We start from the raw sequence: 24,226 nt of genomic DNA on the forward strand, positions 1-24,226 counted from the left end.
AGCTCCCCGGATGAGGAAGCGGGCCGGCCATAGAGAGGCGGGAAGAGCGGCGCGATGTCGCAGCGACCGGAGCTGGCGGCGGCGGCGGCCCACTCAGGTGAAGAAAGCACGCCGGGCCGGGCCGGGCCGGGCCGGGGTTCCGCTTACCTTTGGCGGTCCCGGGAAGGGCCTGGGCCGCGCTGGCGCCGGCGCCTCCCCACGGGTGCCCGCGGACCTCGCTTCGGGGGGGGCGCGCGGGTCACGAGCAAGTATTTCGGGGATCCGAGTCCGAGCAAGTTAATGAATTAGGGAATTAATTAAGTACTTGGAATTCTCCCCCGCGCAGGGCTCTGGGTGAGTCACCTTACTATGCCAGGCTCCCTCAGTCATGCGCCGTCGCAAAGACTCCAACTCCCATCATCCCCGGTCGGTTCGCTCGTTGGTCAAGGTGGCTGGGAATGATGGGGCCCTTTCCAGACGGGGCTCAGGCTCTGGCTTGGGGAGCCCTTTGTATGGGCCCGGCCAGCCTGAAGGCCCGGAGGCAGCCTCCTTGGGAGAGTGCTCGTCGCTGATGTGGAGGGATTGCACGGTGGTCCCCGGGCTGAAGCCTGGGCTGCTGCCCGGGGTGAGCAGGAGAAGTGGCAAGGAACCGATGGAGAGCAGGCGTGGGGAGCTCCCACAATAGCCACCCCCACAGAAAGTCTTTGGCTTGTTAGGAGAACTGCTAGGGCTGGCAACTCTTGAGGAGACCCTGTTTATCCTGTTCTGGCAAGGCAGTGACTGGTGTTTGCCCTGGGGAGGGAAGAGAAAGGGAGGAATGGCAACAGGATCATCTGGAAGTGACATGTGATGTCTGTCAAGACCTTGAACATAGGATGCCCTGACTGCCTATATTTCATTTGGAGGTGGGATATGTCCACCTGCAGGCTGAAGTGGAGATAGATCTACATTCCCCTTATACCTGGCATTTCTCCATGAGTTTTCCTGCTCTCCTTTTTGGCTGTGGGTGTTCTGAATACGTAACCCATGGCGGGGGGGTTGTATCCTTCACCCTTTCTTTAAAGGATTCAGATCAGTGTATATAGGGATTATCCCATCTTATTCTCATGCTGATTCCAACAAAACTGCAACTTTTCCAAAGCTTCCCTTTTCACTGACTTGGTGTTTCAGGGCAGGGACCTTCCTGGTTCAACTCCTGATCAGCTTCCCTTAATATTGCAGTGAATAGTGCATATTTGCATGTTGAAGCTCTTGAGACTTTTGGACCAGAACCTTAACTTTTCCATGGAAGCCTTTCTTGTTCAATCTTCTCCACCAGATGAGTTCCTGCATTGGGTGAAGCAAGTCAGGAACTAGAAGAGGTCAGCAAGAAATAAACTCTGGAGAAAGGGCTCAGCAGCAGGTGCTCTGAAGAAAGGATGGATAGTAGAGAGGGGGAAAGCCATGTGATGTTACAAAGGCTTTGACTTCCGGTAGCCTAGAAAAGCAAACATTGGAAAGCTCGAGATGATTTTCCTTGTCTTGGTTGTCTTGCTCAGTATTGTCCTTTTTAATTGTAAAAGGTGGTGAATCCAGCGCTCCTGATGCTTTCTGCTTGTGGTGTGTCCTTGGAGCAAACACTTTTTGATGCTTTCGATTCCTGTGGTACAAGAGCTCTGCCCCACTCTGCCAGCCGCCCTCTCCACCGAAGTTACCACCCGGTCAAGTCCAGCTGTAGTCCTTCGTGCAAAACCTGGAGCATCAGCGCTTGTGCTCTCCTGTTGTCAGCTGCCATCTAAGCACCAAAGAACTCATGGGTTGAAAACCTGTCCCCGGGATTCTGTGGAAAGGCTGGATTGCACAGGCAAAATGTCTTGCCCTGAACACATGGACATCGTTTTGGAAGATCCTGCAGAAGCAGGAAGGCTCGTTATGGATGATAAGACACAAAACAGGATGTTAATGGAACTCAACCTTTTACCAGAATGTTTGAGTAAAGATGCAACAATGGCAAAAGACACGGGAGATGTTGCTAAGGAAGACCTCATGCAGTGTCCTCTAACCGTGAAAGAAACCTGTTGGTCAAAAGAGGTAAAATTTGGAGCTCCTTGAAATCAGTTAGAATTCCAGAATCGGGGGTGCATCCCCATACAGTTGAAGCAAGCTGGGAGTGGTCGGATTTTTTTGCTGCCCAAACTGACATAAGATGGTGCCCTGCATTTCTTAGCCTTCATGAAACTTTCCTCTGGTTGTTTTTGCTAAAACAGGCCAATATGGCTCTTTACAGAGCTTAAGTTAAAGTGGAGAAAAAAATGGGGAATTCAGATATCTGAAGGAAAGAGAAAATTCATTTTACTTTAACACCAGCTGCTTCCTCTTATGTCAATGTTTAGGAAGACAGTTTTATATAATTGCCTTATATCAAGCCCTGATAAAAATTGATTTATAAATGGAATGGTTCCAAATAATTCTGTGATATATTAGTAGTGTGATGCAGATATGGCTGATTTAAAACATGTATTATGGAGGTATCCATCTACCAAAAATTACTGAAGGCGTATCATTCGATATATTGAACTGGTTTGTCCCTATGATCGCTGTTTTAACAATGGGTAGCTGTGGCCTCACAGGGATGAGTGAGCTTGCTGTCCCCCAACTGCTTTTGATTGTTGCGTTGATAAACAGCCAAACCCATAGTTCTAGCCCAACAACACCCCATGGGAGTGCATTATTGGGGGTGCAATTCTATTGTGCTGAAATACAACATGAACAGCTAGCTCACCACTGCATGTTTGTTCTCCCCTTTTACTCTTTGTATCCTTATTTCATCTTGAAATTTTATTTTGTGAAAATTCACAACACCTGTTTGTGATAGTGTGAATAAGCATTATTTTTATGTGTGTTGAACTTTATGCAAGCTATTTTTAAAAAGATCAAAGGGATAAAATTGTTGCTACACATCAGCTGAAGGCCAAACTGTGAGGAGTTCCCAATGCTGCTCCTTAATTATTTAATGTTGTAGATCTGCAGAACAAATGGCAGTTTGAAGGAGAAGAGGATTTTGATCCAGGAAACCTTGTATATGTGGCTGCACATACTCACACTAAAGGAAATTGCAGCTCTTCCCATGACTTTGTGTGAAGGGGTTGTTAGATCCAAAAAACTAATCCTGTGCAATCTGCAGTTTGGATCTGATCCTTCCTCTGGTTTGAGATTATGGGCATGCTGAAAAAGATCATTCACTGTGGTTTTTGCTGTCGTAATAGCCAAACGACAGATGTTTGCTTCCTCCTCAAAGGCCCTCTCTACTGCTGGTAGATCTGTCCTCACTTGCAGGAAGCCTCCATATTGGAAAGACATAAAAACAGGGCCAGACCCAGTGATGAGCCCTGGTTCCAACCTGCCCCCATATCTGCTGAAGTCATAGGAGACAATAAGGCACAGCAGTGCCACACCACCTGCTTTTCGTCTGATGTGATGCAATCAGGGCTTCCCTGTCTAGGACAAACAGGTTGGTCTCTGTCCCAAAGAACAAGCAGCCACAAGCCTCACATAAGGGGAAAACTCAGAAATCGTGGTTGGAGCATTTCCATATTCCTGGATACTTCAGTTCTGAAAGTTGCCAGTGTCCAGAGGGGGAATTTCAAAGAGAGACCCCAGCTGAATTTCAGCTAATAATGGTAAATGTGCTATGGGCATTAACTGAGTCAGCCATGCTAAGGTGATTGTGTTAGCATCCATTACTGCTGTTGTGAACAGTTTCTGTGCTGCTTTTGCATATATTAAATTGCAGTTGAAATAATCATACTCTATTTCTTGCATTTAATGGATGTCTGATCCCAACTTTTTCATTTTTTCCTGAGTGTGTTCATTTATCCAGTTGAGGATAGCATTTTACATCTAGCCAACAGAACTATATTCTACAATAAATCTCTTAGTCCTTAAGGAGCCATGAGACCCTGCTTTTTATTGTAGCAGACTAAAGCCATTCCTCTGGAAACTAATAAAAATCAGACAGCAAAATTCAGTGATATGAACAGTACTGCCATAAAAGCTAAAGCATTGTTAACTAGTTTTTGAGATATTTTTCTTTGTCGCACAGCATAAATGTGGAAAGTACTACTCCTTAGGAGGCATGGGGGACTATAAGCTTACAGCCCAAATAAGGTCTCAGGGGTTTGCCATCCACCACACTGCTTTACCCACACCCTCACCACCTTTCCTCAGGCAGGAGAAGCTCTTACCTCCAGACAGCAGCTGTCCTGAGATAAGCTTTTCTCTCTTCAGCACAGCAAGTCAGCTTTTCTCAGTGCCAAGTAGGAAAAAGCTCTTAGCTCCTCACTGCTAAGGGGAAAGTGAAAAAAAAAAGAAATTCCCCTACTGTACAGACTTGTGTACATCAGCTGAGGAAGGAGGCTTTTGATAATGGCCCAACACATTTCAAGTAGACATTATTCAGAGGCTGGGCTTGCTCTCCTGATTGCACCTGCTCCACTTGGGAAGTTATAATTATGAAGCTCTCCTGGGTGCTGCTGCTGTTGCTTTGGTGACCTCTATTGTATGTTTTTATTCCAGAAGGAACCTCAGCTAATCCAGGAAGGAAGAGAATTTTCTTCAAGTTATTCCTGTATTGAAACAGCAGGCGGGCTTCAGCAGCTGGGTATGCCAGTCTGTTTGATCATGCATTTTCTTCAAGATGGGCTATGATTCCATGTTTGCAAGCATTAATGCAGATTCAAATTGCCATTCCATTTGTGAAGTGGCACTGAAAGAGTGGGGAAAATCTGCCCCCTTTGAACATTTGTTTGTCATGATTGTACATCAGAAGTGTCTCAGTGTGTGTTGTAGCTAGACAGATCTGTGTTAAGTGATCCTGAGAATCTGAGCCAAATCATTTGACTTGTGAGGCTCACTGAGACGTGGAGGGTTGGGCCATTCAGTCACCATTTCAGGTGGTTAATAAGGGGTTGTTTTCCATTCTTTTTCCTTTTCCTTCTCTCTCTGAACTAAAGGAAGGTTGTCCAAGTTGATCAGCTTTTGTCCAAGTTGAGTGAGCTTTTGTGACTTGGAAAACCACTTGTTTTTCTGGGAAGGATATTCTTAGAGAACATCCTTAAAGAATGGGTTGAACATGCTGACTCACTCTCTCTCACACCCACACCCACACACAGCCCTGCATGTCTCAAAGGATAGTGGAAGGTCTACACCCGGAACATCTGCCATGTTGCTTCCAGAAGTGCAAGACAAAGAGCTGCAGTGGAGCTACAAGTGAACCCTTGTTTGCCACAGGAGCAGAATAAAGGCTGCGTAGCAATTGCCTGGGTCAGCTAGAATGTGCCCACCGTGAGTGAATGGAGAGGCCACAGGAGGGAAGATGTGGGGCCCAGCAAGAGGCGCTTCTCTGTGTATCATTTTGTTGATTGTGCAAAGTGGTATATAAATTGGAGAAATAAATAAGGCACAGTTCTCCATCTGCAAATAGATAAATACATTAGCTCTGTTGGATTGGCAACTAGAAATACTCATATTTGGCCTGAGAAGAGAAAGTGAGAGTGTTCAGTGAGAACCAGCAAGGTTTTAGCTTCTGGTTTGAGCATCCTTTTCCTAGCCCTGAGATGGCAATAAATTTACCCCAGGATGCTGAAAGTGATCTCAACTAGAAGGTCTGCAGTTATTTTGATACCGACAACATCAGTGCTGCAAAATGTGGAAGGGGCTGAGTCTGACCAGCTGTATTTCTCCACTTTGATATAAAGGATGTATATTTCTAACTCTTTTGGATATGCATTTAATTCCTGTTTTAAAATTGTTAGATAATTTATCTGCTGTGCAAAAAAAAGGAAAATCAGTCAATGTAATAGTAAAATTTGTGTTTTTATGCTGGTTGCTGGTTGGGGAGAAAACAGGTTGACCTTCAAACTAGAGGGAAGTTTCTACACAGAGAAGCAAAACCTAGGGGAGGCAGAAGCATGTGACTTTCACATGAAGAAGCCCTTCCGTTGCACAGAGTCCTCAAAAAACCAGCAGGAAGAGAAGTGCCTCTGTTATGCTGTTATGGAACCCTGATCTGGGGCTGGTTGACCCTGAAGCTGCTGTTCAGGCTTAAGAGAAAGGCAGGAAGCTGATCCTCTGCTTTGCCAAACTGTCCAGGCCTTGGTGCTCGGTCTAGCAGATCCTCCGCAAAAGATGCACTTGCAGTTCTGCAGCAGAAAGGGGCCAAGCACCTTTTGCAGCCCGCTGGAAGCACCTGGGTTGCGGAGAACAGAGGCTGAAAGTTTGCTGGACGGTGATATATTTAGGGCCAGAGCCCATTCTCGGCCGTGAGCAGCAGGAGCGGGTCTGGTGTAGCACTGTGGTTTGGCGCACAAGATAGGCAACCGTATTTGTGAGCGCGAATGTCAATTTGGCAAGAAGAAGGGGTTTGTGGGAAAGCAGGCATGGCTATAACACTAACGTCTCTGGAGAAGGAGTGGTCTTGATAGAAAGCAAAGCTTTGTGACTGTCAAGCATTCTTTTTATTGAGACTGAAGGGTGAGAGGATTTCTCACAGTCTCCTACTGCAACCTTGGAGTGGTTTTTTGCTTTGAGGCTGCACGTCTATCAAGACAGGATGTTATGCTTAACCTAAATTGTCTTCTTAATTATCATGATAGGATCGTAGAATAGCAGAGGTGGAAGGGGCCATGAAGGCCATTGGGTCCAGCCTCCTGCTGGTGCAGGTCACCAATTTACACCATCCTCCTCGTGTTATTTGTTGTAAACAGCTAAACCAGAATTAATATGGACTTCCCCCCCAGCCGAAACTTTAATGTACTCTTTTCTCTAGCTATACAGCATTGAGCTGCAATATACCTCCCACTGGGACATGCTGAGGCCTGGAGGTGTCTTGTAAAAGACCCTGTTTAAAGATATAAGCAATTTTGTGGCAGGTCCCTGCTTCAGCAGCCTCTCAAGCCAAGCTCATTTGCATCAGAGGAAAGAGTGCTGAGTTATTTTGTCTCACCATAAACAAGACAGTGGCAGTCGAAATTCTGGAAGCTCATCAAGTTTCTCTCCCTGATGAAGCTCTGTTAAAGGCATTTCTTTGTATAAGACCTTGCTCTCAGAAGCTCCTGACAGGCTGTCAAAACGATTCCTGGTTATGCTGGAATGAATTGCAGTTAATGCTGTTGCCTAGTATGAGCTCTCTCTCTGGTCCTTTCTCTATAAAACATGCAGATGACATTTGACAAATTGAGAAAAAGCATCCTGAAGTTACAAGTCGAGATGCAGAGCCAGTACTCAGTTGAGCACCAGCTGTGCCAGGCAATGAGACGGGCTGGGCTGCCAGGGGTGTTGTCCTTGGAGGGCCCGTGCTGGTGGCCTGGGTCCCTGCCCTGCCCTGACCCTGTCACTGCTGGAGGACAGGACGGAACTGCTTGAGAGCAGGCCTTGCTCCCAGCAGCAAGCAGAAGGGGGTGGAGGATGGCCCAGAGGGCACCTCAGACACGCAGCTGGCCGTCCAGCAGCGCGGCGGCACTCCTTTACTGCCTTTGCTTGCCCATGGCTTAGCCCATTGTTCAGATCTGGCCTGCAGGCTAAGCCATGGGGGGCTCACTAAACCCCACCACAAGCCATGGCTCATGGTGGATTTATACTCCACTCCTGGGAGGAGTGAAGGTCCCAGTGAGTAAACCACCCGCACAAAGAGTCAGTGTGTGCTTATAGATGCGGCAAGGAGACAAAGGCAAAGCAGGTTATAAGATGGGGAATACATGGCTGGAAAGGACTACAGTGGAAGAGGACCTGGGAGTTACTGTGGCCAACAGGCTGAATGTGAGCCAGCGATGCGATGCAGCCGCCAAAAGGGCAAGCACGATTTTGGGATGCATTAACAGAAGTAATACTTCCAAATCACGAGAAGTAGTAGTTCCTCTGTACTCAGACCTCACCTGGAATAATGTGTCCAATTCTGGGCACCAAGATTTAAGAAAGATTTAAGAAAGATGCAGGAAAATTAGCCAGGTCCAGAGGAGGGCCACAAAAATGATCCGGGGGTTGGAAACACTGCCCTGTGAGGAGAGACTGAGGGAACTGGGCATGCTCAGCCTTGAGAAGAGAAGGCTGAGGGGGGACATGGTATTCCCCTATAAGTACCTCAAAGGCTGTCACAAAGAGGAAGGTCAAGATCTCTTCTTGCTAACGCCAGAGTGTAGGACACAGAACAATCAAGTCAAGCTGCAGCAACCCAGATTCAGGCTGGGCATCAGGGAAAGCCTCCCCACTGTCAGAGCAATAGGGCAGTGGAACCGGCTGCCCAGAGGGGTGGGGGGCTCTCCCACACTGGAGGCATTCAAGGTGGAACTGAACCACCACCTGAGTGTAACCTGGAGTCCTGCAACAGCAGGGGGTTAGACCCAGCTGCCTTCTGGCCCCTTCCAACTCTGCTGTTCTGTGATGCTATAACATCCTTGAGCAGGTTTCACTGCATCACATGGAGCTCCTTCTCTGTCTTGTCTCTGCATGAAAATCTTTTTCCTATCTGGGCTTTACTTGGTCTCCATGTGCCCCCCCCCACCCCACATTTTGTACAAGCTCCTAATTTGCCAGAATCCAAAGGAATGATATATGGATGTTTATCATGGTAACTATTTTAAATTGGTATTTCAGATTCTCTCCCCACTCCCAAGGGTGTCAGGTATTAAACCGAGCATAGCAACAAAGTCTGTTTTTTCTGTATTAAGGGCAAAAGGAAGAAGCATGTACCCCACTAATCTAATCTTCTCCTCTCCTCTTCTTGTAGAAGAAAACCAAGAAAAAGTACAGGTGACATCTGTAAACCTGTCAAACCCCGTGGAAGAAGCACAAGGTATGACACCTGATGGGACTAGACCATTTAGTAAAGCAGGAGAGCACAGTGCCAAAGTGAATGCATGTGTTCCACCTGAGAGCAGTGAATGCTTAGATGTAGACACAGTCATGGCCGAAGTTGCAGTTTCAGGAACTGGCACCTTACTCTCTCTGGAGCACTTTCATTTTATGGAGAGCAGATCAAGAAGAGAACAGCTGAAGGAAGACGAAGGCGGTAGATGTCTGACCACCTGTGCCACCCTATCGGCAACTGGAGGCAGCCTTCCTAGTTGCCAGGCTGGAAGAAGATGGCCCCTGATTCAAGATGAGGAAGTCCACAAACCCTTCAACAATTGTCCACCTGCCCTGCTTGACAAGATGAGCTTGTATGAAAATGATAGTTCTGCACTAGTGTTGGAAAGCAAGATTATCATTGATACTCAGCTATCAAGCACAAATTCCCAAATTCCAGGTCATCTGTTGGGCAGTAGTTTGGAATTTGGAAATGCGCAGCAGGTACAAAATGCAGCTTCCTCTGAAGTACAGAAAGAGGGTTGCTCTGATATCTTGAAGGAAGGCTTGAATTGTTGCACTAGTGAAAAACTAGAGGGGCTTGTGGAAGAGTGGGCCTCCAGGCCCCACACGTGGAGCAGGGACAGTGAGCATGAACAAGGAAGGGGTGATTGTGTTGGCCACTCCCATGAAGAAGCTGGTGGCATCCAGAAAAAAGCTGCTGTGCAATACTGCCGGAAAGACATTGATAAAAAACCTCACTCAGAGAATGGCAAATGCGCAGTTCCGGTGGAACAGTTCGCAGGGGCGAAAGGCCTGCATCCTGCAAAGGGCCTGTTTTCCCTGCTGCCTTCACCTGAAGAACGTTTGCAGGATGGCTGCAGGCAAGATTGTGCAGGAACTGCCAGCATCCCAAAAGACCAGCCTCAGCTGTGTGCTTCTTCCAGTGAGGGAAGGCTGGCCACCAAGGAGCATGGGGCTCTTCTCATGGGAGCAGAGGGCTTTGGGTGCTTTCGGAGCAGCTGCCACGTAAGCAGGAATTCACATCCTACCTGTCATGGCCCTCAGGATGGAGGTGCTGAGTCAGCTGAAGAGAGCTCAGTGCAGATGGGACCCAGCAGGGACCCAAAGCCAGAGGTCCCAAAGAATAGTTCAGCCATCACAGCTCCGCCTGCTCCCAACTCTTCCAGCACAGTAGATGTCAGCTTAGGTGCTGATGAAGAAAATCCCCAAAGAACTCAACTCTGTAAAGAGCTTCGATTTACCAAGAAGGCGAATAGGACTTCTGGTAGCAGCGTGCTTCTAAGCGGTCTGACCCAAGGACTCTTCCCTGAGACCTGGGCAAAGCTGGGCGTAGAAAGCACAAGCTGCTTGCCTCGAGACGAGAAGGAGCTGGCTTGCCCAGGTCGGGCTAGCTGTGAGTGTGCTGTAACAACTGGAGAGACACAGCACAGAACAGCCCTCATGCTGAGGGACACTGAAGAAGGGACAGCTCCTATGAACAGTTTACAGAGCACAGCATGCAGCCCTGGTGGTGGTTTCCTCTCTGAAACTTGCTGCTCCATGTTAGGAAGTGTCTCCTTAGATCACGGTGAGCTAAAATTGAGGACCAAAACAACCACTGAAGAATCTGATCAGTTGGAAATGAGCCGCACTGCTGTATTTGACAGGGGAGTCATCCCTGCCCAGGTATGTAGCGATGGCCAGGCATGGGGCTGCCATCCCTCTGGCAGTGATTGGGGGGGCTTGGATGGGGCAGAAAGCATGTCCAGCACTGGCCTACGAAAGAACCTAACTTCAAAACCAGATGCAGAGGCTGAAAGCCAGAGAACTGACAGTGATGACATTTCTGCGACTTCAGAAGCCATTCTGGGTGTGAATGCCAGTGTTTTCCCTCCCTGTGCAAAACTAAGGCAAGACTTCATTAACGCTTCACTGGTGGTTGAATCATTCGGAAAGGAAGCAATAGAAGGTGTAAAAACAGGTGGAGACAGCCAGAGAAAAGGCCTGAGAGAGAAACTAGTGTGTGGCAGGCACTGGAACAAAATCCCCCTTTCTCTTGAACTTGGCAAACTTACAAAAGATCAAAGCAAGGAAGGAGGAGGGAGTCAACAAGCTGTCCCTGGCCATCCCTCGTCCTCTGTGCCTGACCTCTCCAGTCAGAAGAGTGACCTGGCCTCTGGCTCCCCAGCTTATGCAAAGCCGCAAGCCTGTGCTCTGCCTTTGGAACGGTCATGCAGTAAAGAGCCGGATCAGGCGAGACACACTGTTCAGCCTGCTGGGCAGCAAAATGATTTTAATCATGGAAATGAAGCCCAAGCTGTAGACATTTTAGAACATCGGCCACCCCTGATGTTGCCAGAGAAGCAAACGATAGACTGTATTGTACAGACTGCGACCCGTTCACGTGCAGAATCTCAAAAATTGCTCTGCTGCAGACATAGCAGGACACCATGTCCAGAGAAAGGCCAAGGGGTAGAAAACGGCATGCAAGAAACACTCCTGCAACGGGCAGGGCGGTGCGGCACGTTCAGGGAAATGGTGCTAATTGGCCATCCATTGGAAGAATCGTTTTTGGGATGTTTAGAATGTGCTCCTGAATTATTGATGTCAAACGGCTTTGTCACAGATCAAGCTCATCAAGTAGCAAAAAGTGAGTCCAGTGCTGCCGTGGGAGCAGTCAGCAGAAGCCCCTCCGATGTGCTAGACAAACGCCCATTTCTAAAGTTTAACACTGAGCCTTCTTCAGCTCCTAACCAAGTGCTTTTCCAGCCAGACTCTCTAGCCTTCATTGCCTGGAATAGTCAGACAGGTATGGAGGGAGTGTACTCAAAGTCATTCAAGAAGAACGCAACTCCTCATTTGACACACGTGTGTTTAGCTGTGCACCGTGCTGAGCATCTCAGAATCTTTTTATCGCAAAACTGTGAACTTTCCTCTAAGGCTCTTTGCCTTCCTCTCACCAAGAGGCCTCCTGCTGCAAGCACCTCCCTGAGGGGAGAGCCTGCTTGCCCCCACAGCCCCTTAGCAGCAGAACCAGGGAGGGCGAGCCCTTCCTTCGGGGCAGACACCTGTGCAGCTTATCCTCTGGATGGGAGAGGAATTCCCATAAGCGCAGGTGGAAGTGCGCGAGGGGCAGGCAGATGGCACGAAATTGTGGCTATAATATTCAGCAGTTCTAATCCTTCAAGGAAGATGAAACCATCCGTGGAAGATGACCAGACAGGGCATCCTCGAACAGCTGAGGCAGCGGAGTTGCCAGTTCCTTTTCTTTCCCACCCCAAGAATTCAGGAGCTCTTTTACAGTGCTTGAGGCTTCCTATCATGGGGGAAGAAGCCGCTTTCCCATTCAGGGTGGAGGTGCTAACCAGGTCGTCTTTTGCCCATCCATCTGAGCACATCCCAGAGCTTGGCTTGAGCAAAGCGAAAGATCCCTCAAAAGTAGCAGTCATTGCGTGGTATCTAGAGAACAGTCCTTGCACCTCGCAGACACAATGCTTATTTCCCACAAGATTATCTCTGGAAATCCTTTGGCGCACTGTGGCTTGTGCTTCTTCGTGTGGCAGCGTGTTAGAGGATTCCCCAACATGCCTCCCTCGCAGAGGAGGATGTTTGCTGGGCGTAGAGTGTGGCCAGGATCTGGCAGGGGTCAAAAGGAAGGTGCTGGAAAGTCAGCTGGTCCACCTCGGCACAGAGTCACCTGCTAAGAAGAGGAGAGCCTCTGCGACAGGGGATCGCGTGGGGCCAGCCCAACGGTGGGCGCAAGGGGAGGCTGAGGCAGTGGCAGCTCTGCATGCCACAGTCAGGCAGCGGGACCTGAAAAACGAGAGGGCGAGAAGCCTCCTGAAACGGAGAGGGAGGGTGGCTCGGCCCCCTTTGGGCAGCTCTTCTCACGAGATGGACGCAGGTCTGGCAGGCCTGACTCAGCAGACACTTGCAGCGGGGAGCCCGGCGGAGGACTGCGAGGGCATTTGTGGCACTTTCTGGGGAGCAAAACGGCCAAAAAGCGCCATGGACTTAATTGTGGGGGAGGATGCCGGGACTGGGTGCCGAGCCCTTTCCTTCAGGAGCCATAGCTGCCAGCCAGCGCAGAGTGACAGGCCCACAGCAGTCCACCGCACGTGGCCCCGAGCCATCGGCAGTCGCCATGGTAGGAGCCAGGCTGGCTTTGTCAGGGAGCGCAGCGTGAGACGGCCGCTTCCATTCAGCAGGCAGCCTCAAAAAGCCTGCGCAAGGCTTCCTCCCGCAGGTCGGTGTGAGGCAGCCAAAACAGGTCTCCAGATGCCAAGTTCTGCTTTCCTGAAGGCCGCTTCCAGGCGCAAATGCACACCTCCCACTTCTGTGTATTTTGCCACAAAGCCGGCAGCCATGAAAAGCACAGGAGCCATAATCTGGAACCGAACGCCAAAGTGCAGCAGCAGCCAAAGCAGCTTGTTGGACTTCTTCAGGCTTCGCTGCCATGCCAAAGCCCACGCAGTGCTCTTCAGGAGGCGGCCTGCATCTGCAGACGCCCCCACGGCCTCCCCGAGGACCCCACAAAAACTCAAGCTGCTCTTACGTTCCACTCAGCTTGTTCCGGCAACTGCAGAGCACACCCAGCCTAGAAGCAAGAAACTGCTGGAAATGGTCTCCTGCATCAAGGTGAAGTTATGCTCTCCGTGGATTAGTGGTGGCAGCTGCTGCTTCAAGGTGTTCCACTCCCAGTCTGTAGCCCTTTGCCCCATAGAAGTGAATGAGCTGTGCTGCCTTGAGCCGAGCCACAGAACGCCGCTTGCCTTCAGCGCACCAGTCGCCCCAGCCTCTTGGCATGCAGTAATGGAGCCCAGCTCCCTGAGGAACCCCGCAGGGATCCGCTCCCTGCACAGCACCCCTCAGGGGTTGCCCCTCCAAGAGGAGCTTGGTGCGCAGCCTTCCCGGTGGGACTTCTCTTTCCTCCTTCCAGAGCGCTGCCCAGGCATCGCACCAGTGCAGAAAGACGCCTGGGCCCCTGCTGAGTCCGATGCTGTGATCGCCGGGTCGCTGACAGCAGCGAAGAAAAGGGAAAGAGACGCTGTCGCTCAGGGTGCAGCCTGCCCCATGCGTGGCCTCCAGACCGTGCTGGCTCTGGTTTCCCCTGGTTGCTATCGAGCCTGGACAAGAGAGAGGAATCTAAGCCGTCGAGTCCCAGCTGTTCAGAAGCTGGTGCTGCCACAGCTCGCCTGGGGCTGGAAGGGGTTAAGAGGCTCCCCTTCTGTATCAGCTGACCTCTTTTCTTCCTTGCTCTATTCACTGGACAGGGGGCTGTCCCTATGGAGCCAGCGGGGGCCTTCCACCTGTCCCTCCGAATTCTCCCCTCTCTGCGCTGGTCGACACAAGTGGCAGCCAGTCACTGCTGCGGCCACACGTCTGGGCCTCGGGAACAGGTAAACCTCCTTCCCTGCTGCTTCTGAGAACCCACCTGCCGCTGAATGTCCTTCACTGTCCCTCAGGGGAGGGGGCCTGGAGGAGGGGGCATGTGTTTCATCCTTCCGCTGTGAGCGTGCGTGCGTGCGTGCAACTTCCTGCTGGTTCAACAGGCACACTCAGATGCCCCCTGCAGAACCCCACCTTTTCGGCCAAAGTAGCACCAGGCTTGGTGGGTTTCTTTCTTGACAGACCATTAACTCTGTTTTTCTCCCTCCTGGCCACACACAATGCATCATGCGCCAAAGCATGCATGCAGAAAGGTGGGCAGCCTCACTCACGCTCTGCAGAGCTCCTGGATGCTGGAGGTAGGAAGGGCTTGGAGACCCAGGGTACCCCAGGGCATACCCCTCAGCATTGCAACAGGGATTGCCCCAGCACCGCTTTGCTGGGGTGCCCTCAGAGACCACCCACTTGCCCACCTACCTCTTCCCCTCATGCACTTTCTGACAGGCTGGTTTGTTGGCCCACTCCTCTCTAAGAAAACCCGTTGCCCTTGCTGGGGCCTGCCAAGCGGAGCGCGTCTTGGGTGCATTCCATGTGATAGGGCAGCTGCAGGACGCTTCGGGGGGCCCTTGGGAAACAGATCCAGCACCACGGGGCTGGGGACAGGGCTGGCCACACGATGTAGCCGTCACTCCGTTCCAGCTCCTGGTTTGCCATAAAGGAAGAACTGGCAAAGCTCTAAAATTACTTTGCTTCACATTCTTCAAGTACTTTAAAGTGGATTTGGATGAACATCTGGCTCCATCTCCTGTCAAGCTGGATTGCTGGGTTGGCAGCTGTGCAAGCTGCAGACTCCACTCATGGCCTTTTTCGTGGCAAACCTGTGTCTTGCCACTCAGCTCTAAGCCTTCAGAGGCTGGTTTCGTCCTGCCCCAGCCCCACTGTCACGTTTAAGTGTTCTGCACATAAAAGCAAACATGATGTATAAACTTAAATGTGCACCTTAATTGTTAGTTCCTGTATTTTAAAAAGAAGACACCCGTAGTATTCTGGAAAAATAAGTGCATGGGCTCAACTCTGTGGCAGGCAGTCATTCTGTGCACTTCGTCTCACCACCCACTTCTCCAGAATCTACAGAGTTCTGCCCTGTCTTTGTGAGACCGCCTCGGTGATGGGCTGGGAAAGCATCACCCCGTTACTTGGCCTGAGGGGAAGCCTGTTGCCGCACAGCCGTTTGCTAAAAGCACGTGGAAGCCCACCTGAGGACAGGCAGGGTGGCTGCGTTCTCGCCTGTGGAGCGCATCCCCAAAGAGAGTGCCTTGCCAGGAGCCCAGCAGAAGCTTCGATCGAGTGCCGAGGCACAGAAAAGCTTGCTTTTGCTTCCATCGCTACTTTGGAGTGAAACATCCTGGCAAAGATGTGTGATACCACATTCGTGTCTTGAGAAAGCCTGGCCCAGTCCCAGGGGCCTGGAGGGCATTCTAAGCATCGAGGAGCTCTTAGGAAAGGGGGCTCCCCACCACTTTTCTGGCCACATGGTCAAGGAAGAAGGGGCTGTGAGACAGGCCGGTACGGAGTGGGTCAGCCCCCAGGCCCCTTCCAGTCGAGTTGCACAGTCCTGCCTCAGGCACTTATTTGTGGGTGGGCAGGAGGCACGTGTGTGAGGCTGCTCTGGCTGTCACCTGGGTTGGAGCACCCGCCTTTCGATAAGAACCTCCCTTGGCAAGGCACAGGTGGCCGGCTCTGCTTGTCACTCCGGCTTCCAGCTCCTGGCAGGGGGCAGACAACCCAGCAAGGGAGTTGCCAGGGAGTGCCGGCCTCCCTGGCACTTCTGCAGGCTGGGTGAAATCCCAGGCTGTGAAAAGGCCCAGAGTGTCAGAGGGAGCCAGTCTGCTCATGTTTTTCATACTTGAAGTGTCTCCAAAGTCCAACCCACCGGAGGCTGCTGGCCTTGGGCCTGGTGGAAGCACAAGGGCCGGTCAGCATGGACTTGCTCTTTAAAAATGGCAGGAGCGGTGGCCTTGAAACCCAGTCAGGTTCTCCAGGATCACCTGGAAGAGTGCTCCAGGCCGCTCGCTCAACAACTCGGAAGCTCTTGAGACTGGCCCTGTTTTTTCTTGGCCATAAACGGCCATGCCCTTTCCCACCATTCTGACGGCTTCTAGAGAAGCAAGCCTCTCTTGCTCTGGCCAGAGAGGTCTCTCCCTCCCCGCCTGGAGGAGCCATCTGTGAGCCTGAGGGGCCAGCAGGGGTGCCGCCCGCTCCTGCTCGCAGTGCAGTGGCCCTGGTGGCACCTCTGCTTGGAAGGCCGCTCTGACTGCTCTGTTCTCTGTGGTTTTTCCTTTCTGCACCAGCTCTGCCATGGCACCCCTGCTGCCTGACCGGTTCATCGAAGCTGCCGGGCCCGCGGATGACCTGAGGTGAGTGTGCCCCCACCACACCGGTTTTGTCCACGTGCGAAGGAGCACACTCGCCTCCTGAAAGCTTGTCCCGGGGCTCGTCCTGTGCATTTGTTCAAGGACAGGCTGAACATGCACGGAGCGTGTCATGGGCGGAGCTGGATGGAGCCGGGGGTCAGACTAGATGGTCTGAGGGGTCCCTTCTGACTTGCTTTCTTTCTGTGTTTCTATTTGCCCTTGCCTGGCCTCATGCTTGTCTTTGCTGAGGAGCTTTGCGCCTCTGGTGGGAAACCCTCTTTTCCATGAAACTGGCAAAAAGCTTGTGTCCTCATTTGTCTCAGTGGTTAAGCTATGCAAGGCGAGACAATGGGATGGAGGATCAAGTTGGAGCCACCGGCGTGTTGGGGACCTCCCCACGCCAAAGTTGGCAGCAGGCCTTTTCCAGGCTGACTGCATGCCTGCAAAGACAAGAAACCTTTTGTCCTCATTCTTACTCAGAAATCACAGGAGGCCGGAGACTCGCCTTGGGCTCTTAGCCTTCCCAACTTCGTGGGCCTTAATACAGACCTGAGGCCCTGTGCCTGGAGGCTGCCTTCCGGGGTCGCGCTCAGGTGCAGGCAGCTTTGCTGAGGCCCTTCCTGCCGAAGCGGCTCATGGGCACAGCCAGCCCCCACAGAAGTGTGAGCTGGGCTCCCACCCCGCCTGCCCCCGCTCAGCCTTTCCACCCACGGCACGACCGCCTGGCCGGGCAGGGGACCGCCTCCGGCGCGGCCCTCCAGGAGGGCTGCCCCTGCCGTCAGAGGACTGGCCTGCCAGGCCTAGCCTCCTGCTGCCGCTGACGGGGCAGCACCCTGGGGCCCTGGCCTCTCAGTAGCTGCTTCTTTCTTTCTCCGCTCCTCTGCTGTTCGCCCAGGTTGACGCCCCCCCTGGCCACATCGTTGCCATCGTTTTGCTCAGCTCTAGAATCGGCACAATCTCCCGCGGGACCTTCGGCACCTGATTTTCAAGCCCACCCACTGGATGAATTGGATGTTTCTGTCCCTGCCTTGTCCAGGACTCGGATTGAGGAAGTGAGTTGAGTTTGACGCATGGAGACGGAGGGGAGGGGGGAACCAAAAAGTGCTCCTGAGCTGGGGGCGCCTTCCGTAGCTTAAAAAGTAGGAAGGTCCTTAAGATCCGTAATGACGGATACGTCAGTTGGTTCAGAACAGAGCCGCCAGGTTGCTGTCAGGTGCCAGTTGTTGCTCTTGCATAACGCCAGTCCTCCGTCAGCTCCGCTGGCTTCCAATTGAAGCCCGGGCCCAATTTAAGGTGCTGGTTTTGACCTATAAAGCCCTGAACGGCTTGGGACAAGGATACCTGAAGGAATGCCTCCTTCCTTATATGCCCTCCCACCCCTTAAGATCTGCAGGAGAGGCCCTGCTCCGGGAACCCTCCCTGAAGGAGGTCAGGAGAGAAGATACTCGGAGGGCCTTCTCTGCACTGGCGCCCCGGCTATGGAATGGGTTCCCCAGAGAGGTCCACCTGGCGCCGATGTATGCTTTTTGGCACCAGGTCAAAACCTTTTTATTTTTCTGTAATTTTACTGTTTAATATTTTAACTATGTTTTATGCTCAGCATTTGATTATTTTGTATTATTTGGGTTTATACATATTTATTGGATTTTGACTTGTAAGTCGTCCAGGGACCCGCAACTTACTGGACGGGGTAAAAATACCCAAATACCCAGAGAAGGTGAGTGGGCGGGCCGTGAGTGAAAATTATGCTGCCCCTCCCCCACATGAGCAAAGACAGGTGAGCAGCCCTGGAGACGCCCTCGCCATCTCCTCGCCCCCGTTGTGGCATGGGGGAAGTGCTGCCTCCCCATTGGACTTCCTCTAAGGGCGACTGAGACACCTTCTGACATTCTGCATGTCTTTCACTGCGTCCAAACTGTGGGGGCCACCGCAGCTGGGAGAGACCATGTGCTCCCGAACGGGCTAGCTGGGGCTGAGTCGGCCTGCCCTCTCGCTCGTGGCCTTGCTTGGGCCCACCTGGTGCTTGCAGAATTGCTCTGAGGATGCAGTGGGACAACTCCACCTCTGCGCCCGGCCTGTCCCCGTTGCCTTTGTCTCATGTCATCGTTGTCCGTTTCCCTTCCCTGCACAGGCTGAATCAGAGAAGAGGCCAAAGAAAGTCTCCCAGATCCGGATCCGGAAGGCAATTCCCAAGCCGGATCCCAATCTCACTCCCATGGGGCTTCCAAGACCCAAAAGGTAAGGATGCCGACATGGATGGTGACCCACTGCTGTGGTTGCCGCAATTCTCGAGTGCTGGAGTACCATCAGCGGGGTGCCCGGCGCTTTGCAGAATGAAGGAGGGCCCTCCACTCGTGCCTTGCTAACTTGCAAGCAGCAAAGGCATCGCGGAGCGTGTGGCAGGTCCTGGATTTTACGTGGGCGAAGCGTTTCGGGAGAGAGGCTAGTCCTAGCTTGAGGTGAGCATTTTGGGGTCAGGAGGAATGACCTTGGGCAGGAAAGGGGAGGTCCAGAGGTCCAGCCTGCCAGGAGCCGGGGTTGGACTGCAAGTCTAGATGTTCTGTGGCTGGAAACTTCCTACCCAGGGTTGTGTTTCACCCTGAACTTGGGAACAAGCCCCTGCCTTCCCCTGCAGGCTCTTGAGAGCTGCCTCTTCCTCTGCAGAGCCCTCTCCGCGGGAACAGACACTTGGTGTGCACGTTGCAGTTCCTCCTCCCAGGATGTACCAGGCCTCTGGAGGAAGGGCCTGCAGGAAGGCTCCAGCTGCTGCCCTGGATGCACGCCGGCCGGCCCCAGAGCAGGCAGAGGGCGTCCGGAGGCCATTGGTGCAGGTGGCACAGAACTGCCAGAAGCAGGAGGGGAAGTGGGGGAGGAGGCTGAGGAGCTCTGAGGGGGCCCAGGAAGGACAAAGCCCCGCCAGGCTGGGCCAGCAAGTGCAGCAGCGCCCCAGACAGAGGTCCACGCAGCACAGCGAACAGCCCTGCACAGTTTCTGCAGTATCCCAACCTGTCCCCATACTTAATGCGCAGACGGTGGGCTATTTTCCATGCTCCCTCTTCCATCCTCCTGGTCTTGCCATGCCTCCCAGCAGCCCCACGAGCAGAATCTCTGTCCTTACGCCGTTGCCCCTGCGGACCACGGCAGCCTCGTCCTGCTTGGCCCGCTGAGGTTTCAAGGCAGGTTCTGCTTCCCCCTCCTGAGTGTGCCTGCACTCTGGGATGCTTCCTGGCCACCCCAGCCTCCAAAGGGATTTTTATTTAAATCACAAGAAACCCTTTTGAAGAAAGTGACTGCAGAGGAGCAGAATCCCAGAAGGTGCCCTGAGCCCCCAGGCCAAGCCTACCGGAATAACGCTGCCTGCTGTCTGTTCACCGTAAGGCTTCCAAAGGTGTCCCCTTTTTCTGGGTTGGCCCCTCCTTGGAAGAAGCAGCCAAGGACCCTGGGCAGGCACTACCTTCAGTCCCACCAGACAGGCCCTGAAGGGCTCGTTGTGCCTCTGCATTGGCTGTGCTCCCACAAATGGGCAGCCCCCGGCCAGAATGGCTTGGCCTTGAGGGTGAACCCTGCAAGCAGAGTGAGACCTGGCACGTTGTGAGCCGCCACAGAGAACCAACAGGTTGCACTAAGGTTTGTGCACTGCAGCACTGCAGCTGCTTGCTGGTACGTGGAAGAGCAACTGCTGGGGAAAGAACAGTCCTTCGGGTGAATGACTGGCTACGAAGGTGGTGCCGTCAAGAGAGATTTGCGCTCTGGGACCACAAGCTAAGCTTCCTGGAAGACGGACCACTGGCAAGTGACGGGCTGCACCTCACAAAGAACGGGAAGCAGGTGTTTGGCCTCTACGTGAAAAAGTTCATCAGGAAGGCCTTAAAATGCATCATTCAGGGGAGGGGGGAGGGGGACATGCAGCACGGCATATCACCACCTGGCAAAGACTGATATATTTCAGCAGAGGAAAAAGCCTCAGGCGGGGCCCAACACCAGTCTCCCAAAAAATCTAGGAAGAAAACCAGGGCACAGCATATAAGAAACAAACAACATGAACTTGAGCTCATACATGAACATGAGGGCAAATATGATCTTATAGGAATCACTGAAACTTGGATGACTCACATGAGTGGAACATTATTAAAAATGTTTAAATAAATAAATAAATAAACTCTACAATTGATGAATACAACCTGTTTAAGAAAAATAGAAAAGACAAAAATGGAGGTGAAGTTGCACTATATGCAAGAGACACATATATCTACACAGAAATATAAGAAAAGGAACTTAGTAGCCCCATTGAAAGCATCTGGTAAATTTAAAGGGAGCAAAAAACAAGAAAAATGTAGTTGTTGGCCTATATTACCATCCAGCCAGTCAAAAAGAGGACAAGGATGCAACCTTCGAAAAGCATCTTGCCAGCATTTCCAAGAAGATTGATGTAGTCCTTATGGGGGACTTCAATTTCCCTGATACAGGCTGGGAGACAAATTCTGCCAAGCATGGCCCCTCCAAGAGATTCTTGACATACGTATGTTGCTGACAATGTTCTCCAGCAGAAAGTAGAGGAGGGTATGAGAGGATCAGCTATTCTTGATTTAATACTAGCTAACAGGGATGGCCTGCTGGACCAAATAGCAGCCATGGGAACTCTGGGGGAAGGTGACCATGCGATACTTGAATTCTCATTATGAAGGAGACAAAGGGTAACTGGAGCCAGACAAGCATCCTGGACTTCAAGAAAGCCAACTTTAAGGAACTCAGAAAAATTATAAGTGAAGTGCCATGGCAACACACCCGTAAAGGGAAAGGTGTCCAAGAGGGTTGGGAAATCTTGAAAAAGAAGATTCTCCAAGCACAACTATGAACAATTCCATCCAGAAAAAAGTGTGGAAGACTACAGAAGAAGCCCACGTGGCTCCACAAAAAGTTAAGTGACAGCCTGAAAGAAAAAAGGGAAAATGTACAGGAAGTGGAAGCAGGGCCAGGCCACGAAGGAAGCAAATAGCAAGGAATTGCAGGAATAGCATCAGAAGGTTAAAGCAGGAAATGAACTGAGAATAGCAAGGGATGCTAAACACAACAGGAAAGCCTTCTTCAGATACATCCAGAACAAAAGACATGAGAAAGAGAAGGGTGTCCGGCTACTGATTATAGATGGCAGTACTGACAGATGACAAAGAAAAGGCAGAGGCACTCAATTCCTACTTCACCTCAGTCTTCTCCCACAAGGAAATCTGCAATCAAGAGGAAGTTCTGGCTGGAAGAGAGAGATGGCAGCCCAAGATGGACAGAGAAATGGTCAAGGAATACCTAGATGGAATAAACACTTTCAAATCTCCAGGGCCCAACGAACTCCATCCCAGAGCCATAGAAGAGCTAGTGGAGGAACTCTCAGAACCACTGATTATTATCTTTGACGAATCTTGGAAAACAGGAGAAGTACCAGACAACTGGAGAAGGGCTAATGTTGTCCCTGTCTTCAAAAAGGGGGAAAAAGATGAATCTAGGAACTGCAGACCAGTTAGTCTAACATCAATCCCTGGAAAAGTTCTGGAGCAAATTATTAAAAATCCATCTGCAAGCACCTGCAAGAAGAAAATGCAGTGATTAATAGACGCCAGCATGGACTGATCAAAAATAAATCCTGTCAGACTAATTTAATCTCATTTTTTGACTGGGGAATCTCCCAAACGGACAAAGGAAACACTCTGGACATAATCTACCTAGACTTTAGCAAAGCTTTCGACATAGTGCCACATGACATTCTGATAAGCAACTTAGTAAAACCTGGACCAGATGGAAGAACTACTAGGTGGATCCAAAATTGGCTGCTAAATCAGACACAAGGAGTGCTCATCAATGGCACCTTCTCAAATTGGATGGGGGTAATGAGTGGGGTGCCACAGGGTTCAGTCCTGGGCCCAGTGCTCTTCAACATCTTTATTCATGATTGAGATGAGGAAGTACAAGGAACGATAATCAGATTTGCAGATGATAAAAAAAACTGGGTGGAATAGCAAACACCCTAGAAGACAGAATGAAGGTCCAGGGCAAGCATGATAAACTTGAACACTGGGCTCAAAGCAACAGAATGAAATTCAAAAAGGACAAGTGCCAAATTCGCTGCCATCTTTCTGGAAAAAGAAACCAGATGTATTGATACAAGATGGGAATACATGGCTCAACAGAACTGAAAAAGATCTTGGAGTAACTGTGGACAATAAGCTAAACATGAGCCAACAGGATGATGTAGCTGCCAAAAGGACAAGTGCTATCTTGGGGTGCATTAACAGAAGTATTACTTCTAAATCACAGGAAGTCGTAGTTCCCCTATGCTCCTCACTAGTTATCTGGAATACGCGTCCAGTTCTGGGACCAAGATTTAGGAAAGATGCAGAAAAATTAGAAAGTGTCCAGAGGAGAGCCACAAAAATGATCCAGGGTTTGGAAACACTGCCCTCTGAAGGGATACTGAGAGAACTGGGCATATTCAGCCTTGCGAAGAGAAGACTGAGGGGGGACATGATATCCCTATATAAGTACCTCAAAGGCTGTCACAGAGAGGAAGGTCAAGATCTCTCTGAAACAGGAGCGCTCAACATGGAACAATCAATTCAAGTTGCAACAACCCAGATACAGGCTGGACCTCAGGAAAAGCTTCCTCACTGTCGGAGCAACACGGCAGTGGAACCGGCTGCCTGGAGAGGTGGGGGGCTCTCCCACACTGGAAGCATTCAAGGCGGAACTGGACAGCCATCTGAGTGAGATGGTGTAATATGGTGTCCAGCCATAGCAGGGGGCTGTACCCCATGGTCTTTATGGCCCCTTCCAACTCTATTATTCTACAATTATGTGTGAAGCTGGCTGCCAAGTTTTTCCACGGTTTCCCCATTTTGGCCAGTGACTTCTATAGCAGATCAGCCGTGGCCCCTCCAGCCACCATTTCCACTGATCCATTCGCCTGGGCACCGCTGCGTGGCCAGAAGGCATGGCACTGATTGGGTGCCCCTGGTCCTGCCCCTCAGCGCATGCCCCACGCCACCTGGCTGCCATTTCTGCTGCCTGCCCAGCTCGCAGGGGCTGGTGGGATGCATGCCGCCATGCAGAGGGAAGATGGAGGCACTGAGGCCACTCGTGAGCATTTGCCTCGTGTATGCGCGAACTGGACATGAAGTGAGAAAGGTAGCTTTGTGGTATTCCTTAGTGTTTCGTATGAACACCCCCTTGTTTAAAAAGACCCCTTTGGGCCTGAGAGAAGAGATCAGTTGGGTAACTGCAGCGGAGGCAGGACAGAAACCACGAGGGCAGCACCACCAGCGTGCCCCTCCTGGCAGCTGGCCACCTCTGTGCCCCACAGAAATGCTGGGCTGCTCCACAGCGGCTCTTCTGCTCTGCCTGCGGGAGCAAATGTTTCCCTGGCACAGTGGCCTCCATCGCCGTGTTGCAGCAGCTCGTAAAGTCCCGTTTTGTCTGGTAGAAGAACAACTACTACTGGGGTTGAACATTTGTGTGGCAATAGATATGAATGGCTCTAAGTCTCTTCTTATCCCTTCAGGTTAAAGAAGACAGAATTCAGTTTAGAAGAAATATACACCAACAAGAACTACAGCTCTCCCCCCACAACCAGGTTG

The 24,226-nt window shown here is 51.2% G+C and overlaps 1 protein-coding gene across 6 annotated transcripts in view; it reads left to right on the plus strand.

Annotated features, from left to right (window-relative positions):
- Positions 1 to 15: 15 nt before the first annotated feature.
- Positions 16 to 24,226, plus strand: part of PRR14L (proline rich 14 like) — a 29,002-nt gene continuing 4,791 nt past the window's right edge. For 2 of the 6 annotated variants that reach the window (XR_006416104.1, XM_044444368.1), the window contains exons 1-8: positions 16 to 97; positions 1,542 to 2,049; positions 4,534 to 4,618; positions 8,741 to 14,201; positions 16,542 to 16,607; positions 17,500 to 17,656; positions 18,736 to 18,842; positions 24,151 to 24,222. Coding sequence is in view for 5 of the 6 variants with exons in the window: in XM_044444368.1 (XP_044300303.1) it covers positions 1,606 to 2,049; positions 4,534 to 4,618; positions 8,741 to 14,201; positions 16,542 to 16,607; positions 17,500 to 17,656; positions 18,736 to 18,842; positions 24,151 to 24,222 (6,392 nt within the window). In the remaining variant the exon portion in view is untranslated. Of the gene's footprint in view, positions 98 to 234; positions 334 to 1,541; positions 2,050 to 4,533; positions 4,619 to 8,740; positions 16,474 to 16,541; positions 16,608 to 17,499; positions 17,657 to 18,735; positions 18,843 to 24,150; positions 24,223 to 24,226 lie in introns of those variants that run through there. The other 4 variants (XM_044444370.1, XM_044444369.1, XM_044444372.1 and 1 more) reach the window with 4 other exon arrangements.

Source organism: Varanus komodoensis, unplaced genomic scaffold (genome assembly GCF_004798865.1).
Source record: "Varanus komodoensis strain SLA01 unplaced genomic scaffold, ASM479886v1 scaffold44_3, whole genome shotgun sequence".
Lineage (NCBI taxonomy): Eukaryota > Metazoa > Chordata > Lepidosauria > Squamata > Varanidae > Varanus > Varanus komodoensis.